This window comes from Gadus morhua, chromosome 3, assembly GCF_902167405.1.
Source record: "Gadus morhua chromosome 3, gadMor3.0, whole genome shotgun sequence".
NCBI classification, from domain to species: domain Eukaryota; kingdom Metazoa; phylum Chordata; class Actinopteri; order Gadiformes; family Gadidae; genus Gadus; species Gadus morhua.
In genome coordinates, this window is record NC_044050.1 from 29650496 (window position 1) to 29670495 (window position 20000).

Genomic DNA, 20000 nt, shown 5'->3' on the forward strand with positions numbered 1-20000 from the left:
GGAGGAGGCGCAGCGCAGGAAGAAGGAGGAGGAGAAGGCGCGGGAGAACGCCGGGAAGCCTCTGCTGCGGCAGGAGAGCTTCACGGTGGAGCGCTCCTCCTCCAACGTGCCCATCGAGCTCATCCCCCGCATCGACGGCCCCCCGGGGGGGGCGGCCCTGCAGGGGGACGGCGAGGCCGTGGCCGCCTTCCTGGAGGCGGGGGCCTCGGAGCAGGGCGACCCTCCCAGCCGCTCCATCGAGGGCTCGCTCTCCCCGGAGTCGGACGTGGACACCACCAGCACCGTCAGCCAGGCCGACGGCGGCAGGAAGGTGGTGCAGAAGCAGCGCCGCACCCTCGGCGCCGGGCAGAAGGAGCGCACCGTGCTCTGCTCCTCCGGCCGGGGCTCCTCCTCCGCGGGGCCCCGCGGGGCCCACGACCGGAGGCCCAAGACCCGGGCCCCGCAGAAGCCCAGCCAGCAGTGGACGTCCATGGACCTCACGGACGACGACGTCAACTCCACCTCCCTCCTCTCCGACTCGCTGCCCGCCGCCCCGGCCCAGCGGGGGGCCCGGGGCCAGGCCGGGGGGGGCGCCTCGGTGGGGGCCAGCACCAAGTCCAGCCGGGCCAAGGGGGCCCCTGGCCCCAACACCGCCGCCAATAAGAACGCTGCGGCGCCCAAGCCCCGCCCCACCCGCGCCTCGCTGCTGAGGCGGGCGCGCCACGGGGACTCCTCCGACACGGAGCCCGCCGACTTCGACCGGCTGTCGGTGGCGTCGGAGGCGAGCACCGCCTCCTCCGCGTCCCGGACCGGCCTGGGGAGGCGGGGCCTGTCCCGCATCGAGGCGCTGGCCCAGCCCCGCCGGCAGAGGGTGGGGTCCCCCTCGGCCCAGAGCGACTCTGAGGCCACCGTGAGCCGCAGCCGGGGCCTGGGGGCCCGCAGCGTCGCCGGGGACTACGCCGCCCGGCAGGGGCTCCGGGGGCCCGCCGCGGGGCCCCCCGCCGGGACGCAGAGGGCCCGGGCCAACAGCGCCTCCAAGCTGCCGGACAAAGGTACTGAGACGGTTACAGTACATTAACACTCAGGGCGTTTAGCAGACGCTTTTATCCAGAGCGACTTACAATAAGTACATTTGTCATAAGAAGTGCATCAATATATCGCTGTCGGTACAGAAAGGATGTTCATAGAACCAAGTGCAAGTACCACAATCACTAGGCTAATCAATTCCCCGTGTTACAGCCATGATAGCAGCTACTGCAGTTACTACACAGTTAAGTGCTATAATACAATACAATACAATACAATACAGCGTACAATGGTGGCCAGAAGGGGGAGGGTGGCTATGCAGTGTCGAGGTGGACTCTGAACAGGTGAGTCTTTTTCGGAAGATAGTGAGCGACTCTGCGGTCCTGAGAGCGGCAGGGAGCTCGTTCCACCACTGAGGTCCCAAACCGAGAAAAGGTACAGTAAGGCTGTTCATAGAACCAAGTGCCAAGCACTAACCATCACTAGTGCCTCTTTTCCGCTGACAGTACCAGCTCAACTCGCCTCGACTTAGCCTGGCACGACTTGGTTTGGTTCCAGGCACGTCGTGTTACCATGTAGGAAGTACCTCTTCAACATCGGCGGGTCATCATAGCACGCATGCGCAAAAGTGCGACACATAAACAGGGTTACCCACAGGAGCGTCTCCACCTCTGTCACGGTCCACGGCGTGTTCTTGCGTGCTTTTCCTGCCATGTTCAATAATCAATAACTTGTTGACTGAACGCTGATGCTAGTATTTGAAGATGCCGGGGGTCGGGTATCGCGTGTCGGGTGTCGGGCTCGGATGTCGCGCTCATCATTATTCGTCCAGTGGCGTCACTCTGGCCAACCCCTGGCCAGCAGCCAGTTTACGTCTATCAGATCAGCTCTCTTGGAACCTCGACGGAGGTGAGACTAAAAAAGTACCAGGTACCAGATACCAGGTATCTCATTTTGGCGAACGAACCGCATAAGTTAACCCATTCCCCGTATACAACAGGGACAGTTAGGATAAGTGACTACACAATGCTAAGTACTATTTTTGAGTGCCAGGACGTGCCACACACAATTAGTGCGTACATTTGGTTCCAGGAAGTATAACATACAATAAGAACGTATCGACTTGCGTACTTACCGAATCCCGCATTTTTGGCAGTATCGGACGAATTTCTGATACTGGTATCGGTATCGATACCCACAACTGATTCCCACGTGAACTGGTTTTGTCTCCGCCCAGCCGGGTCGAGGTGGCGCCGCGTGCCGGTGGAGTACGCCTCCACCTCGGAGGACGAGTACGGCTCCAACCGCCACGCCTCCCGTCAGGGCCAGGCCCGCACCTTCCCCTCCACCCGGGTCGCCCAGCTGGGGGGGTCCGCCCCTGCGACCCCCAGCCCGGGGGTCGGGCCCGGCCTGAGGCCCCACCCCCAGGATGAGTACATGAAGGACTGGACCGCCCACAGCGAGGAGATCGCCAGGTAGGCCCTCTGTCGCCCCCTGGTGACGTCCTCTGAGAAGAGTGCTGCTTGGTCTTTGTCTCTTTATCTTCGGAAATGCTACAACGTTTAAACCAGTGGTGCTCAGGTGGCTACATTGGAGAACTGCAGAGGTACTCAGAAAATAAAAAAAATAAAAAGGAACTCAATTCTGAAAGCTGAAACAGAAAATCGAGAAAATGGACAAGTGGTTGAAATGTAAATCTGAAAGCAAGGATAAGGCAGAATCAGGGTTGTACTTATATTGTGGGAAGAAATTAGGGCAACAGTTGCATTAAGCACAGGCTTATGTTTCTCACCATATTGTGTGTTTTTGCACCCTTCTAATGTTAATGTTTACACTGCCTAATAGACGTTACTTACATACATACATTATTTATGCTCATAAAAATAAAAGAAAAACACAAAAATGTTTTGCGCCAGTAAATATAAAATATTTTAAATATTTTAGAGGGGGTACAGTATTGGAAAAAGTTTGAGAACCACTGGTTTAAAGCATGGGTCTCCAGGAGGGAGGTCTCTGAACACCATGCGTCACACTGCCGAAACATCCCAGAAGGAGACTATCTCATCACCTTGTGTGTTCCAGGATCAGCCAGGACCTCGCTAAAGACCTGGCCATGCTGGCCAGGGAGATCCACGACGTGGCGGGAGAGATCGACTCTGTGAACCCAGCGTCGGAGCCGGCTCCTCAGGTGACGACTCAAGCAGGACGCTCCCTGTTTACTGTACTGCTATACTATAGTACTGGAGCGTCGTCCAGCACACGAGAACAGACTCACAGGGATCTATTAGATGTGGCCTCCTGTGGCGGCATGTGGCTCAGGAGGTAGAGTGGGTCGGCTGGTAACCAGAAGGTCGCTGGTTCGATCCCCGGCTCCTCCTAGCTGAGTGTGGAGGTGTCCCTGAGCGAGACGCCTCACCCTGACTGCTCCTGACCAGCTGGCTGTCGCCCTGCGGGGCTGACTCCGCCGTCGGGGTGTGAATGTGTGCATGAATGGGTGAATGTGAGGCAGTGTTGTAAAGTGCTTTGAGTGGCCGCTGGTTAGAAAAGCGCTGTCTAAATGCAGTCCGCTTACCATTTACTAACATTACCATTTAACTGTGCTACCATCACCTGGCTGTATTACCACTATATTATAAGCTGTGTCTTGTTCCCAGGTGGAGGTCGCTGCGCCGGCGGTGAGCAGCTCCATGGATGACATCAGCCTGGTGGAGACCAGCGGGCGGCCGGTGGAGATGAGGCCGCGGGGGTCCAGCGGTCAGGGGTCCCGCTCCATCAGGAGACAGACCTGGAACCGGGACGACGTAAGTCCAGGACCCAGCCCTGAAAAGTACCCCCCTTTGCAAACCAATGCTCTAAAGTATGAAGCAGCATTAGATTAGAGCAAGCGTTTGAACATCTCAGATTGTTGTGGTTGCCTCGCAGTCTATGAAGGATTTTAGCCTTTAGTATCCCATCCTGAGTTGAGCTGTCTGACCACTTATACCCGTCTTCATGTGACAGGTTGTGCTGGAGAGTCTTCTGCTGACATCTGTCACTCAACTATCAGCGAGGATCCGCCAGTCGGTGGACAAGACCGCCGTGAAGATCAGGCGAGTTACGAGATCCTCATGAAGGAATTCTGAAAATAATGATACCATTTTTTCCTTTCCGATACCGATTCCCATTCCTGAACCTGAACATCGGCCAATACAGAGTATATACCGATACAGAAACTAGCATTGTAACTACTAACTGCAATTGTTCTTATTGAAGGGTTATCTTACGATGACAGCAATGTATTGACGGTTCACCTACTGTCAACAAATGTCTTTTTCAATACTAGATCATTTGCATTTATAATTTATGATTATTATAATACATTTGTATTCTTGTAATTTAGCATTAGCATCAATGTTTTTCTAACTTGGCAGCTCGAACGCACCTAGGTCAGAGATGACGCGTTTCCCATTCTGCCTTTCCACCTCCGACCGTTCACATCGTAGTGTTTGCGATGTTCTTTGCCGTCGAAGTAAATGAGTAACTTGATCGGATCGGATCGGCGCATAAACTTGCGTACTCGCCGATACCCGAAACTGCATATTAGGTAGTATCGAAGGCATCTCCGATTCAGGTATCGTTATCAAAACAACTCTTGTTTTTGTGGGATTGCTGTCTAGAAAGGGTTCAACATTTGTCTTCTCGCTGTATCTCTGGTTCCTCTGATGTCGTTGGCATTGACAGCCAAGTACCGTATTCTGCCGTCGAATCTCACCTTTCAAAAAAGTCAAAGACGACTCAAAATACCTCTTCTAACGTCTGTGTCTAATATTTGTTCACCACGAATTACATCCCGTCCGAGTTGCCTGGAAGCAGCAGGAGCTATTCTCGATGTTTGCTATAAATAGCTCCTTTATTTATATTTCACAGGGTGCTGTTTAAAGATAAAGAGCGGAAATGGGAGGACATTGAGACCAAACTGCAGGCGGAACATGACTCATTACTTCTGAAGAGCTCCAACAAGGTAAACCAAGCTGAGACTGGATGGCTGTGGCTTCTCCTGATAAGGGTAGCGAAAGTATTACAAGGTCTTTGATCAGCCTGGTTGACCAAACTAATCTACTGGTAAGGTATTTTAACGTTCATATTTTTTTTTTTTTATTTATCTATATGTAATATATTTTTTTATTTTTTTTATTTATAGTAATAAATTAAGAAATAAATATATACACATTTTTATTTATATAATTGAAATATTATTTATGGAAATTAATTATTACCTTCATTTATTTATATAAATAAATAATTAATAAATAAATATATTGATTCAGAAAAGTATATTTATTTTATCATCATACTGTATTATAAAACTTTCACTTACTGTCAAATATATAAATGCATTCTTTATCTAGTCATTCTTGTAAACCATGTTAACAATGACGAACTACATAGTTGTTCAGTTTTCTGTACAAATCCCTTTGAATTCTCATTCAATTAATCGATTGGTTCACATGCAAAAGACAGCATGCCAGGTGACTCAGCGAGCCAATCAGAGTGAGTGCTGACATCACGTCCCTTACGACCGGGGGATTGAACAAAGCTTCTAGTCTCACGGGGTGGTCAGTGTGCCAACATACAGCCTCTCGGATAACTTTGATTTGTTAGCGGCAAGTCATGCACGCCAATACTCGCAGAGATGAAGAAAACCATTTTGAAAAACTACTGCCTCACTCGGGGACAGAGTCATAAATCCATTCCTCTAACACAGGGTGTGGCCCAAGGCCAGCCCTCACAGCAGATGCGATGTGTGTTCATTAATTCAGTCCTCGTATTCCAGAGTTTACACAGTTTATACTTTCATACATTCCCCTGTAGGACAACAGAGGATAAAGGAAGTGAATCTTGTTAGCTTTTGCTCCTGCATCTATCACATATTCTTTGACTTCCAAAGGTCTTTTGAGGGGTGTCCTAGACTAAGATAGTCTAATACGATTGGTCAGACCAGACTCTTCGTCGAGTAATCGTCTTATCGACTTCTTATATATTTTATTATTTTTCTCAGAATATGATAATATAATATTGACAAATTAGATGTGTCCGTGCCAGGCACGGACGCATCTAATTTGTCTGTAAATATCGGCTACCATTAGCCTAAGTAAGAGATAATGTACAGAACGCCGGTCATTATCTGGAAAATAAGCCCCGACAGGACGAACAGGACACCGACGCGCAGCGGAGGAGTCTTGTTTCGCCCTGAAGGGGCTTATTTTCGATAATGACCGGCGACGTTCTATACATTATCCCGCTTATTACACGGCTACTTGCCAAAACGAAAAAATAACTTCACACAGTGTCTTTTTACAATTTATTTGTTACCAGCATTCGTAGTGTTGATCAGCAGAGAAATAGTCCTCCAAAGACGTTGACGTCGCTTAGCAACCGAAGACGCTGGGGTTGACAAGTTACCGGACTACTTGCTGAGTGATACCAAAGACGTAATTAGAGGGAAAAAGTCCTTTGTTCGCCTTGACTGTGGTCAATTATACTTAGCAACGGTGGATTATCAAATATAATTCACCCCCGGAAGTTGTGAAGAGCCTATAGAAGTGAACGGAGCATTCCAAGGCATTGAGAAGACCCGTGTAGTAATGTACTATAATATATGCTGATATAATATACCGCCATTTGTGTTATAGATCTATGACATCCAACACTGACCGGTGGGGGAAGAGAGCTCTGTTCTGTCTGTTTTATCATGAGTGCAATTTGGCAATGGCACTATGCGATCGTTTACTTTTCAGAATGCAACACATTCTAGACCTGTACTAAATGTGAAAATAACTCAAAGTCAGAACAAGTTTGGGCAACGTCGCGAAACCGTTGAAATGCAAAGTGTGACGACGCAGACTTACCGTCTTTTATCCAAGACTGAAAACCTCCAGCCTTCAAGGTCACCCCTTAGTCTCTATTCTTCCCAAACAGGAAATCTCCTCCATCCTTCAGGACCTGAGGCGGGTGGAGAGGCAGCTCCTGGGTGAGATACCAACACTCGTTCACGACAAGGATCATGTTGAACTCATTCAGTCGTACTGTACCCTTCACTTACCTCCACTCACCCCCCACACCCCTCCTACACACTTACTGTATGTTGTACGTCCTGGCATTTAAATAGTACTTAGCATTGTGTAGCATCTTCTCCTAGCTATCTGTGTTGTGTACGGGGAATGGGTTAACCTAGTGATGGTTAGTGCTTGGCACTTGATTCCATGAACATCCTAACCAGAGATATATTGTTGTTTTTCTTTCTTATGACAAATGGACTTATTGTAGGTTGCTTTGGATAAAAATCATCTGCTAAATGCCCTGAATGTAAAATATAAACCGTTCAGCGTCCCTGATCGGCTCTCGTTTGCCCCCCCCCCCCCCCCCCGACAGCCATCGACGTGATGGTGGACCCTGACGGGACGCTCGACGCCCTGGCCGAGCTGGGCCTGACGGGCCCCCTCCCCGGCCCCCAGAGGGCCAACCCCGGGGCCCAGGGCCCCCCGGGGGGCAACGGGGCCCCCGGCCAGCCGTACCCCGCCTCCGAGAGGGCGGAGCGGGACCCCGGCCTCCACCCGCAGCCCAGTGACCCCGCCTCCAGGGAGGAGCTCCGTCACCACTGAGGGGCGGAGAACCCCACCCTGAGAGGACGGCTGCAGACCCCACCAGACACCCCCCCCCCCCCCCAGTGATGAGGCCCTCTGCATCGCCCGCTAAAGCGCATGTAGAGGCAGTGCAGTCGGTTTAAACCAGAGATGGATTTTGTTTTTAAGTGTTCATTTGAAGTTCCTCCAGCCGTGAGCATGAGCTACCTTCGTCCCTTCGTCCCTTCGTCCCTTCGTCCCTCTGTCCCTTCGTCCCTTCGTCCCTCCGTCCCTCCGTCCCTCCGTCCCTCGTCCCTTCGTCCCCCCTCACGACATGAGACCGTAGATCAGCGCTCGCCTCGTAGTTCAGCGAGCGACGTCAGATGACTGAGACCAATGACGCTGTGTGACGAAGGCCTATCAGACCGGAGCTCAGACGTTGCGATAAGCCGAGGGCACAGGAGTCGATGCAATGCAGTATAATTATTTATTTTATGGATTCAAATAAATCATTTAACATATATGTAAGTATATACAAAAACAGACGTTGATCATCTTGCAGGCCTTGATTATGAGGATAGAATGATGACTCATGAAGATTATGACTTTTACAATAAAAATATGAAATCGTTTTCTCTTTAGATGGCTTTGAACGGAAGACAACTTGTTAACCCCAGACTGACAGCCAGGCCACTAGTAGACTCGTAGTAAGTCACTCCTATGTCACTAATACAGCCAGGTCACTACTAGTGGCATAGTCAGTCACTAGTATTGTGCTGGTTGTACTAGAGACGTAGTCAGTCACTACTATGTCACAAGTACATCCAGGAGACTACTATTGACGTAGTAAGTCACTACTAGTGACGTAGTAAGGCAATATTATTGACTTAGTAAGTCACTAGAATTGACATGGTAAGTCACTACTAGTGATGTAGTAGGTCACTAGAATTGACATGGTAAGTCACTACTAGTGATGTAGTTGGTCACTAGTATTGACGTAGTAAGTCCCGACTAGTGAGGTTGTATGTCACTCCTACTGACGTATTATTTCAATGCTAGTGTCACCTGGCCATGGATCCTATACCATAAGAACGCGCGTACGCAGGAATATTAATCATTCTGTGATGTAAAGGAAAGTCTCCCAGGCTGGTTCTAGTTTTCCTTTAGAGTTTTATTCGTCTATTGTTGCCTGCAGTCAATGCACTTCCTGAGCTTGCTGAATATCTTTTTTATTCGTCCATCATTAAATGCCATACAAATGATTTATTGCCTGGTTTGTCGTTCGCGAGTCAATACGGTATTTACAAAATGTATCTCAGCTGTTATTAATATCCAACCAGAGGTCTCCTGCCCCTCGCCTTTGTAACCGATCAAAGCTGGACGTAAAGTCTGGTTCAACTGTAAACCAAGAAGGTTCTAGAAGGCCACACTCCTGTATTAGCCTTCGAGTGTACATTAGATCACAAGTGCCCAGAGTCAACGATCACCAGACAACATCTACAGGGTCACTAGAGGGACGTTAACTATTGATTCATTGACTTTTTATATTGCAACTAGCTGTAAAGGGGTGATATTATACTAACACCTGCTGGCGTCATATCCCCCTTTAAGGGACCATCCTAAAGTCTGGACATCAACCCGGTAACAAGCAGGCTGCACGGTTTGAACCCAGTCCAGCCTGCTTTGGGTTTGTTAGTTCATTACTCAAACTATTACAATTTCTATAATTCAATGTTTAACCTGCATAGGCATGGGATACTCTACAGTAACAAGAGAACTAATGATGACTACGTTGTTTTCCACCCTGCCAATGTCTTGCCTAATGCCAATGTTTACACTGGAATGTATCCTATCAATACTGTTAATCTATTTCAGCCAAATGAACCACCGAACAATGGTTCACTACCTGCAGTGCTCTGTTTTATTGTGAGTCGATTTTGCAATTTTTTTTTGTTTCAATGTTTTGTACGATGGTTTTCTTCGTAATGCACTTTAGTTAGACGTTGATTTGGATAATATGTTTGTGTGGTCGTTTGGCACCTTTCCAATAAAATGCATGATATCATCAGCTAAAGTGTTGGTTCTTTACCGTCAGTGACCAGCTACCTCCATCATCACCACTGCCCATTAAAGGGGCTGTAGGATAGAATGTAGATCTGCAGCAAAGTCCATTACTACACGCCACCTAAATGTTAAACGGTCTGCATTTATACAGCTCTTTTCGAACCACTTGCAGTTCAAAGCGCTTTACAACACTGCCTCACATTAACCCATTCATGCACGCAATGACACACCGACGGCGGAGTCAGCCCCGCAGGGCGACAGCCAGCTGGTCAGCAGCAGTCAGGGTGAGGCGTCTCGCTCAGGGACACCTCCACACTCAGCTAGGAGGAGCCGGGGATCGAACCAGCAACCTTCAGGTTACCAGCCGACCCGCTCTACCTCCTGAGCCTCATGCCAACCAAGGAGACTTCTTTTTGGCTCCTGCAAACATTTGGAGCATTGATGACTCAACGAGCAACAGGTGTGCAGCCTCGCCCAGCCCCAGAGTGCAATCAGCCTCGAACAGGTGAGGCTGATTGATCCAGCCATTATCAACACAGACTCTCACACCGTCATCTTAGTGTGATTGGTTAAAAATGCACCAGCCAGCTGTCAGCTATCGCTGAGTGTAAAGTCAGTGAGATTATCTCGTTGTAGTTCTGGATATGGATCAGACCATCTAGTCTAGAAACTAGATTCTGTCTGTCTGTCTGTCTGTCTGTCTGTCTGTCTGTCTGTCTGTCTGTCTGTCTGTCTGTCTGTCTGTCTGTCTGTCTGTCTGTCTGTCTGTGTGTTTCTGTCTGTCTGTCTGTGTCTGTCTCTCTCTCCCTCTCTCTGTCCCTCTCTCTCTCTCTCTGTCCCTCCCTCTCTCTGTCCCTCTCTCTCTCTCTCTGTCCCTCCCTCTCTCTGTCCCTCTCTCTCTCTCTCTCTCTCTCTCTCTCTCTCTTTCTCTCTCTCTCTCTCTCTCTCTCTCTCTCTCAAACCGTATGCATGATAACTTCACACCTCGTTGTATTATTTTTCCTAAATGGTGATTTACATGATTCCTCCCCCTCACCACGCCTCCTCCCCCTCTCAGCCCACCTCCCCCCTCAGCCCACCCTCCCCCTCCTCAGCCCACCTCCCCCCCTCAGCCCACCTCCCCCTCAGCCCACCTCCCCCCCTCAGCCCACCCTCCCCCTCCTCAGCCCACCCTCCCCCCCCTCAGTGCCCCTCCTCCCTACAGTAGTGACCTGGCTGCACTAGTGACGTAGTAGTGACGTAGTAGTGCCGTAGTCAGTCACCGCTACGTCCTGTTAGCGTATCCAGAGCTGTTCTGCTGCTCCTCCCTAATCCTTAAAGCCGTGTCAGGGCTCCGCTCCCCCGGGAGCAGCCCTGGCCGACGGACGGCTGAGGTTCGCCAGCGGGGCTGTCGGTATTGAACCAGACGCTCACCGTTTAGCCTCTTCAAATTGGGTTCAGGGCCCCGAGGGACGGACCTCACTCCACTAATCACTACGACACGTTTACTGTGGGACGATGTTTCACAAAGTTTTAAAAGACGTGTCTGAAGGTTGTTCAGGCGTGAGAGGCAGGGGCTGGATCATTTACATTTTCATTAAGGCTGTTTAGCAGTCGCTTTTAATCAGAGCATTCGTTAGAAAAAAAGAGAAACAACAATATATCACTGTGGGTACAGTAAGGATGTTCATAGTACCAAGTGCCAAGCACTAACCATCACTAGGTTAACCCATTCCCGTATATACAGCAGAGATAGCGAGGGTAAGATGCTAAGTACTATTTTTAAGTGCCAGGACATGAGTTAAGTGCGTACATTAAGTGCAGGAACGTACAACATACAAAAGACGTGTCTGAAAGTTATGCAGATGTTAGGGTTAGGGGGCTACGAATTTTGAAGATGGCAGAATTCTAACTGTGTGTCATTTATTTAAATGAAGATAGATCTATAGATCCGTGACATGCTTTGCTTAGCTTATGGTCGATGCAGTCGGTGTATTCTTAGTCCCTGACTTGCACGGCTTTATAAGCCCCTCACGTTGAAGATGAAGATGGAAGACGTTAAACTAGGCGCTTTGAAACCAGGGGCTTATTTATATGTTATAAATAAGCATCATGCATCAATGCATCACGTATCAATGCATCATGTATCATGTATCAATGCATCAATGCATCGTGTATCACGTATCAAAGCACCATGTGTCATGTATCATGCATCGTGTTTCAACGCATTGTGTATGTATCAATGCAGGGTTAGGTGGGAGCCAGTGGGAGCTGAGCTCCCATAGAGAGAGGTCTGGCTCCCATGAAAGCAGTAAACTCAAATATCTGTGGAGCTCTCTGCAAATACAGCAGCATAATATTGTAATTACAAATAAAGCTATTGTCCCTTCCACATACAGAGTAATATTGATGTTAAGTAAGGGATAATAGAACGCCGGTCATTATCGGGAAAATAAGCCCAGACAGGGCGAACCGGACACCGACGCGAAACGGAGGTGTCTTGCTTCGACCTGAAGGGGCCTATTTATGACTTATTTTCAACAACTGAGCGACTCACCCCCCATCAACAACTTTAAGAGACCCCCACAGAGATGGAATCATAACTCGAACCCTGTATCAATGGATCAAATCATTGTGTTTCAATTAGAGCTGTCAAGCGATTTAAATATTGAATCGTGATTAATCGCATTAATGTCATAGTTAACTCTAATTAATCGCGATTAATCGCAAATTATTTTTCTATGCTAAATATCCCTTGATTTTTTTGTCCCATAATTCTTCTCATTTTAATTCTCTTATCAACATGGTGAAGTGCATCGGCTTGCCTTGTGCAAATTATTTTTTATTGATAACAACATTGGCATTACACTGATCAAAACAGGACGATACAAAAAAAGAGCCTATAGTGCAATTAAACGACTGCTTTGAACAAATGTCATTTGAACATAGCAGTCAGGCTACTGCTTCTTAGTTTTGAGCCAAAGAAATAATAATAATTGCGTTAATCGCGCGATAAAAAATTTAACGCCGTTAAATGTGGTTTGCGTTAACGCCGTTAATAACGCGTTTAACTGACAGCTCTAGTTTCAATGCATCATGTATCAATGAATCATGGATCAATGCGCCAATGCATCGTCTATCAATACATCATGTATCACTGCATCATGTATCAATGCATCATGTAGGGATGCATCATGTATCAATGCATCATGTATCAATGCATCATGTATCACTGCATCATGTATCAATGCATCATGTATCACTGCATCATGTATCAATGCATCATGTATCACTGCATCATGTATCCATGCATCATGTATCAATGCATCATGTAGGGATGCATCATGTATCAATGCATCATGTATCCATGCATCATGTAGGGATGCATCATGTATCAATGCATCATGTATCACTGCATCATGTATCCATGCATCATGTATCCATGCATCATGTAGGGATGCATCATGTATCAATGCATCATGTATCACTGCATCATGTATCCATGCATCATGTATCAATGCATCATGTAGGGATGCATCATGTATCAATGCATCATGTATCCATGCATCATGTAGGGATGCATCATGTATCAATGCATCATGTATCACTGCATCATGTATCCATGCATCATGTATCCATGCATCATGTAGGGATGCATCATGTATCAATGCATCATGTATCAATGCATCATGTATCCATGCATCATGTATCCATGCATCATGTAGGGATGCATCATGTATCAATGCATCATGTAGGGATGCATCATGTATCAATGCATCATGTATCCATCTATCAATGCATCAATGCATCATGTATCACTGCGTCATGTATCACTGCGTCATGTGTCACTGCGTCATGTGTCACTGCGTCATGTATCACTGCGTCATGTATCACTGCGTCATGTATCACTGCGTCATGTATCACTGCGTCATGTATCACTGCGTCATGTATCAATGCGTCATGTATCACTGCGTCATGTATCACTGCGTCATGTATCACTGCGTCATGTATCAATGCGTCATGTATCACTGCGTCATGTATCACTGCGTCATGTATCACTGCGCCATGTATCACTGCGTCATGTATCACTGCGTCATGTATCACTGCGTCATGTATCAATGCATCTACGTATCATGTTCTTCTGTATCAATGGACGTCCAGGGGGTGTGGGAGGCCCAGAGACAACAGTCTTGGTAAAAGCTGCCTTGTAAGCAGAATGTACAACAGTATAAACTCCTCTTCAGGAGACACCGCAACCGATTTGGAATAATTACTGTCGACTAACGTTGAGATTGGTTTTTGATTGGATTTGTTCCTCAACCGTACGTTTTATAGGGGGTGAGCTGAGATATTTGAAGCTGGAACTCAGATGATGAAATTAAATCCTATTCATCTTATTATCATAAACTGATTAACCAATGTCTTATGAACTATACCGGTTATTCCAACAAACCCGATTTCATCCACCATTGGTGCCAGGAGAGGCTACAAGATTTATGTACAACACAGTATTGACAGAATAATCTGTTGGTAAATCACTACAGGCCAAATCCATTAATCTTATTATTAGACTTTACATAGTGGACACCTTAAGGTAATGATTTTTCAGATGACCACAAGTGACCCTGAAACAGTGTGTGTGTGTGTGTGTGTGTGTGTGTGTGTGTGTGTGTGTGTGTGTGTGTGTGTGTGTGTGTGTGTGTGTGTGTGTGTGTGTGTGTGTGTGTGTGTGTGTGTGTGCGTATGCGTGTGCGCATGTTCGTGTGTGTCTGTGTCTGTGTCTGTGTGCTGGACTGTTTGCGTGCATGTGCATGCTTGCATGTGTTTGTCCATGTAGGTGCCTAAGTGTGTGTGTTCACTTGACTTCTTGCATGCATGTGTGTTTGTGTGTGTCTGTGTATCTGCTTATGTGTCAATGTGTGCGTGTGTCTGTGTGTCTATGTGCGTACACGTGCTGATGTTTCACCATTCGTCTCCTATTGCATCCCTCTACTCTCCTTATTTGATTATACCACGTCCTTATCCGCCCAACCTTCTCTCTGAATGCATCTCCTTCCACCAGCCTACTGGACCACCCAGTCTCCCAGCTACAGAGCGCAGGCAGCAGGTGTGGATGCTCTTACAGGAACAGTAGGGGGTCTGAGGCTCAGACAGAAACACACAGGAACTCGATGGAACTGGCTTTAAGGTCGCACTCCCTGATGGAACTATCTGAAGGTGTGAAGTTGAGCCCAGCAGCCTCTCTCCCCTCTCTCTGTCTTCCCTCTCCCCCTCTCCCCTCTCTCTCTCTCCCCTCTCTCTGTCTTCCCTCTCTCCCTCGCCCCTCTCTCTCCCTCCCTCTCCCCTCTCTCCCTCTCCGCTCTCTCCCTCTCCCCTCTCTCTCTCCCCCCTCTCCCTCCGCCCCCTCGGCGGGGGGCATCGACCTCAGTGCGGCCCCCCAGCTGGGCTTCACTGTGTACACCCGGCCCCGAGGCAGGGGGAAGGCCGACCGGGTGAGTACCGCGCCGCGCGTCACACATCAGGCCTCAGAGACGGAGCGAGGCGCTACATTAACACTGAGGGCGTTTAGCAGACGCTTTTATCCAAAGCGAAACGACGGTATACCTCTGTGGGTACAGTAAGGATGCTCGTAGAACCAAGTGCCAAGCACTAACCATCACTAGGTTAGCCCATTCCTAGGATGATACACAACTAAGTACTATTTTTAAGCGCAAGGACGTACAACATGCAATAAGTGTGTATTAGGGTGTGAGGGGTAGTCTTGAGTCTTTTGCAGAAGCTGGTGAGCGACTCACCATTTTTGTCTTTTCAAGAGAAAATGTTTCCGAAAAGTCATCCTGTTTATTAGGAAACCTTCTCGTCCAATCACGACCAAGGCAGTTCATGCTGCCCATTTATTGTTCTATTTTTTGTTACGTTGTCCAAAAGAAGCTTCCTTTACACATGAGCCCTTTGAGCGGGCGACTGGCTGCAGAGTCCGGCAGTGATCTGCTGCTGGCTGTGGGTGTTGGTCTCCCTCTGCCTCTCACACCTCACAGCGAGTTCTGCATGCCTTCCTAGCGCCGGGCTGCGGCCCAGGGGAGGAGAGCGAGGAAACGTGTTCTGGAGCCTCCGATCCAAACGGATTGCCGCCGTCCTCAGCCCCCGTGCACACAACGCGAACACACGAGAACACAGGAAGAGGCCAGAACCCCACACACACTTAATTACGCACAAACATAAAGACACGCACGCACGCACGCACGCAAACACACACACACACAGCAATCTTTTATATCAGTTTTCATACTCAGATAACCTCGGTGAGAACGCTGGATCATACCTTAATACTGAGCTAAATGTTTATCGTTTGCATGAAAATCCTGTATTTTTCTGCAGGTGTTTCTGTAAAGGGAATCGATCCTTGTCAGCCTCTGTGCGAAGCTATGAAAACCTTTCCTTTAATCAATAACAACATTCAGACGGCTTCACCTCATCAGCAATATGCTCCATCTCTTCAGCTTCCTCCTGCGATGCCTGGCTCGTAAATTCTTATCAATTAAACTGAAACTCTGACGACTGTAATGCATCACAGCAGTATGTTGCTGGGCCCTACGGCTGCTCTTGGCTGGAGCCGCACTGCTCTAGAGCCTCACTGCTCTAGAACAGTGCGGCTCTAGAGCCTCACTGCTCAAGAGCAGTGAGGCTCTAGAGCAGTGAGGCTCTAGAGCAGTGAGGCTCTAGAGCCGCACTGCTCTAGAGCCTCACTGCTCTAGAACAGTGCGGCTCTAGAGCCTCACTGCTCTAGAGCCTCACTGCTCTAGAGCCGCACTGCTCTAGAACAGTGCGGCTCTAGAGCAGTGCGGCTCTAGAGCCTCACTGCTCTAGAGCCTCACTGCTCTAGAACAGTGCGGCTCTAGAGCCGTGCGTCTTAGACGTACCGACAGGCAGCTGAACCGCAGGATTCTTCCCCTCCATCCACTTCCTTCTTTGCTCCCCTTTTCCGCTCTCCCTCTCTCCCCCTCTCCCTCTCTCCCGCTCTCCCTCTTTCCCCTTCTCTCTCTCTCTCTCTCTCTCTCTCTCTCTCTCTCTCTCTCTCTCTCTCTCTCTCTCTCCCCCTCTCTCTCCCCCTCTCTCTCTCTCTCTCTCTCTCTCTCTCTCTTCCTCTCTCTTCCTCTCTCTCTCTCTCTCTCTCTCTCTCTCTCTCTCCCCCTCTCTCTCCCCCTCTCTCTCTCTCTCTCTCTTCCCTCTCTTCCCACTCTCCCTCTGCCCTCTCCCCGCTGGCATGGGGCCGAGCCGAGACCCCTGAGCTGACCCCCCCTGAGCTGAGCCCCCTGTCCTGGGGCGGGGTGCCAGTACAGCCTCTGTGTTCTCGGACCGGACTCCGTGACTCCAGACATCATGAGACAGGGCAGAGAAAACGATGGCTCAGCCTGCATGGACCCACGCAGAGGTGCGTGTGTTAGTGTGTGTGTGTGTGTGTGTTAGTGTGCGTGTGTGTGTGTGTGTGTGTGTGTGTGTGTGTGTGTGTGTGTGTGTGTGTGTGTGTGTGTGTGTGTTTGTATGTGTGTGTGTGTGTGTGTGTGTGTGTGTGTGTGTGTGTGTGTGTGTGTGTGTGTGTGTGTATGTGTGTGTGTGTGTGTGTGTGTGTGTGTGTGTGTGTGTGTGTGTGTGTGTGTGTGTGTGTGTGTGTGTGTGTGCGTGTGTGTGTGTCGAGGGGGGTGTGAAGGTGAAACAAGGACAGGTTCTTGTGCCACCTGCCAGGTGAGGAAGGAGCAAAGGTCCTCTAAGACAAACACACACACACACACACACACACACACACACACACACACACACACACACACACACACACACACACACACACACACACACACACACACACACACAATGTGTGCTGAATCATGTCTGTTGCGTCACAGCGATGCACAGACTGTGCGTTTGGTAGTCTGTGTACGGTAGCACTCAGTCAACATTAACGTGAGAGTTTCTTATGTGTGAGGGGGCTCATATGTCACACTCTGAGACAGAGACCCCCCCCCCCCCCCCAGCACTAGGATATGGACATGGGGGATGTTTGTGAAAGCGATACGTCTGTCCGTTAAGCTAATGGATGTTAACCCATCCATTGACAGGAAGGTTAACACATTAACCTTCCCGCATGGATGGAGTTACTGAACTGGTTGGGTCTGGTTCTGTCTGGTGAGCAGGCAGAACGGTTTGGAACCGACTCCTCATCACCATGATGACCTACACCTGTGGTCGCTCATCCACCGCCCAGATAATTAACTTATCATGGTGCTCTCTCAGAATGTAAAAGACTTTCCTGAAGGCTACCACAGGTCAGATGATACATACTCCTGCTTTCTTTCTATTGCTTTTTCTCAATGTTTTTGCGAGTTTGGTTCAATACTTCTGCTGGCTTCTGTCTCTATCTTACTAGAACACACACACGCACACACAAATACACACGTGCAAAAAGACACACACAAGCAAAGACACACATTCACACACACACACACGCACGCACGCGCGCACGCACGCGCGCGCACGCGCACGCACACGCACACACTAGCTATTCCCTCTTACACACACACACACACACTAGCTATGCCTTCTTACACACACAAAGACACATGCACACACAGACACACACACAGACACAGACACAGACACACACACACACACACACACACACACACACACACACACACACACACACACACACACACACAGAGACACACAGACACACATACACCAACTAGCTACGCCCTCTTCCTCACTCCACACTAGCCTTTCGTCCATTCTGCTGTTGTTTCTCTTTTCTGAATCATCTTGTCACGTATGGGTTCACATAATGCAAGGATAAGGAAGGGTCTGCATTCCCCTGGAGTCAGCAGGAGAACACATTGTTGTGCAAAGTACTACAGAAGGAGGGAAAATGGGGCGTTAAACACATGGGATAGAAGATGAATCGGGTGGTGACGGCAGAGAGAGATGAATGGCTGTGTGGTCTGCGTTCTGTCACTGACTAACGCCTTCATTAAAACACTGAGGCGTCGGGAAGGAGGTACGCTCCACTGGTACAGACGGTTACATAAGAGCACAGCTTCACAGGAGAGCCTCAGCCCCTCGGGTGTAGTCTCAACCGCGTGTGTGTGTGTGTGTGTGTGTGTGTGTGTGTGTGTGTGTGTGTGTGTGTGTGTGTGTGTGTGTGTGTGTGTGTGTGTGTGTGTGTGTGTGTGTGGCCATATGCAGCCTTGCGATACACCCTTATTCTTCGTTAGTCTATAGTGGAGACCAGGGTTGCTGTACTGCAGATGTTGCAGATTGCAGCCCACAGGGATGGGGCCACGCCCCCTACTGGCCACGCCCCCCCCAGCCGGCTGGCCACACCCCCCAGTCTTCTGGCCACGCCCCCCCGCCGGCTGCCTGTGCCCGCCCAGCACACTGTCTGTGTGAGGACGTTCTCCAGGGACCAGAGGAGGTGTGGACGGAGGAGGAGGAGGAGAGAGAGCATGGAGGAGGGCGAAGGCGTCTGGTTGGACGAGGGGTTGGGAATGGGAGGAAGGAGAGGCTGTAGGATTGGTTGAGACGGGAGGGGCGGGACCTGTGCCTTCAGTCCCACCACATCTAGATGTGCCTTTACACTCACCTGCACACACACACACACACATAAGCTCACATGCAGGCACATGTAAACAGACACACATACACAAACACGTGCGCACATACACAAATGCACAGACACACATACAGACAGACATATACACACACACATTCGCACTAAAGCACACACACGGACGTGTCGCACACACAAACACTCATTAAGAGACTCAAAAACCCTCACAAATACACCAATCTCCAGACACACATACCAACACAGGCATACACCCATCTCCACACACACACAAAAACACATGCACAAACCACACACACACACACACACACACACACACTCGCAAACCTCCAGACACACACAGACCTCCAGATGCATACATCCACGCACACACAAATGCACACCCCCACTGGGAGTGGGTGGGGTGTGAGGGGGAGCAGGCACACACACATCCACAGCTCCGAGAGGAGTGCGGCGGCAGTTACAGCGGCAGAGCTATGAGGAGAGAGGTGGGACTGTGTCAGGGTACAGGGTCTCTCTGAGCGCACACACACAGCGTCTGATCCAGAGGGTCCGAGAGACACTCCTGTCATGGCTGGGTCCACCACACAGACGCCTCTGAAGGTAAAGCTAATGTTTGTTCCTTCTTCTGCTTTTGATTGATCTCGTACGCGGCCTCTGTTCACTGGTTGTGATCAGAACGAGATACACTGATTGGCTAAGAGGAGTTATGTTACTTTTGAAATTGATTT

The 20000-nt window shown here is 49.2% G+C and overlaps 2 protein-coding genes across 2 annotated transcripts in view; both read left to right on the top strand.

Annotated features, from left to right (window-relative positions):
• The window catches only part of LOC115540736 (centrosomal protein of 170 kDa-like), a 20994-nt gene extending 13290 nt beyond the window's left edge, over positions 1-7704 (top strand). The window contains 8 exon segments of the mRNA XM_030352275.1: positions 1-1031; positions 2243-2480; positions 3088-3193; positions 3660-3806; positions 4006-4094; positions 4912-5005; positions 6964-7015; positions 7417-7704. The exon segment at positions 1-1031 is cut by the window's left edge and continues 275 nt beyond it. Coding sequence (XP_030208135.1) covers positions 1-1031; positions 2243-2480; positions 3088-3193; positions 3660-3806; positions 4006-4094; positions 4912-5005; positions 6964-7015; positions 7417-7646 — 1987 coding nt within the window. The 3' untranslated portion in view covers positions 7647-7704.
• Positions 7705-19734: 12030 nt separating this feature from the next.
• The window catches only part of pld5 (phospholipase D family member 5), a gene marked incomplete at its 3' end in the record, with an annotated part of 12324 nt that continues 12058 nt past the window's right edge, over positions 19735-20000 (top strand). Inside the window, exon 1 of the mRNA XM_030352396.1 lies at positions 19735-19872. Within this exon, the coding sequence (XP_030208256.1) occupies positions 19840-19872 (33 nt within the window). The remainder of the gene's footprint in view (positions 19873-20000) is intronic.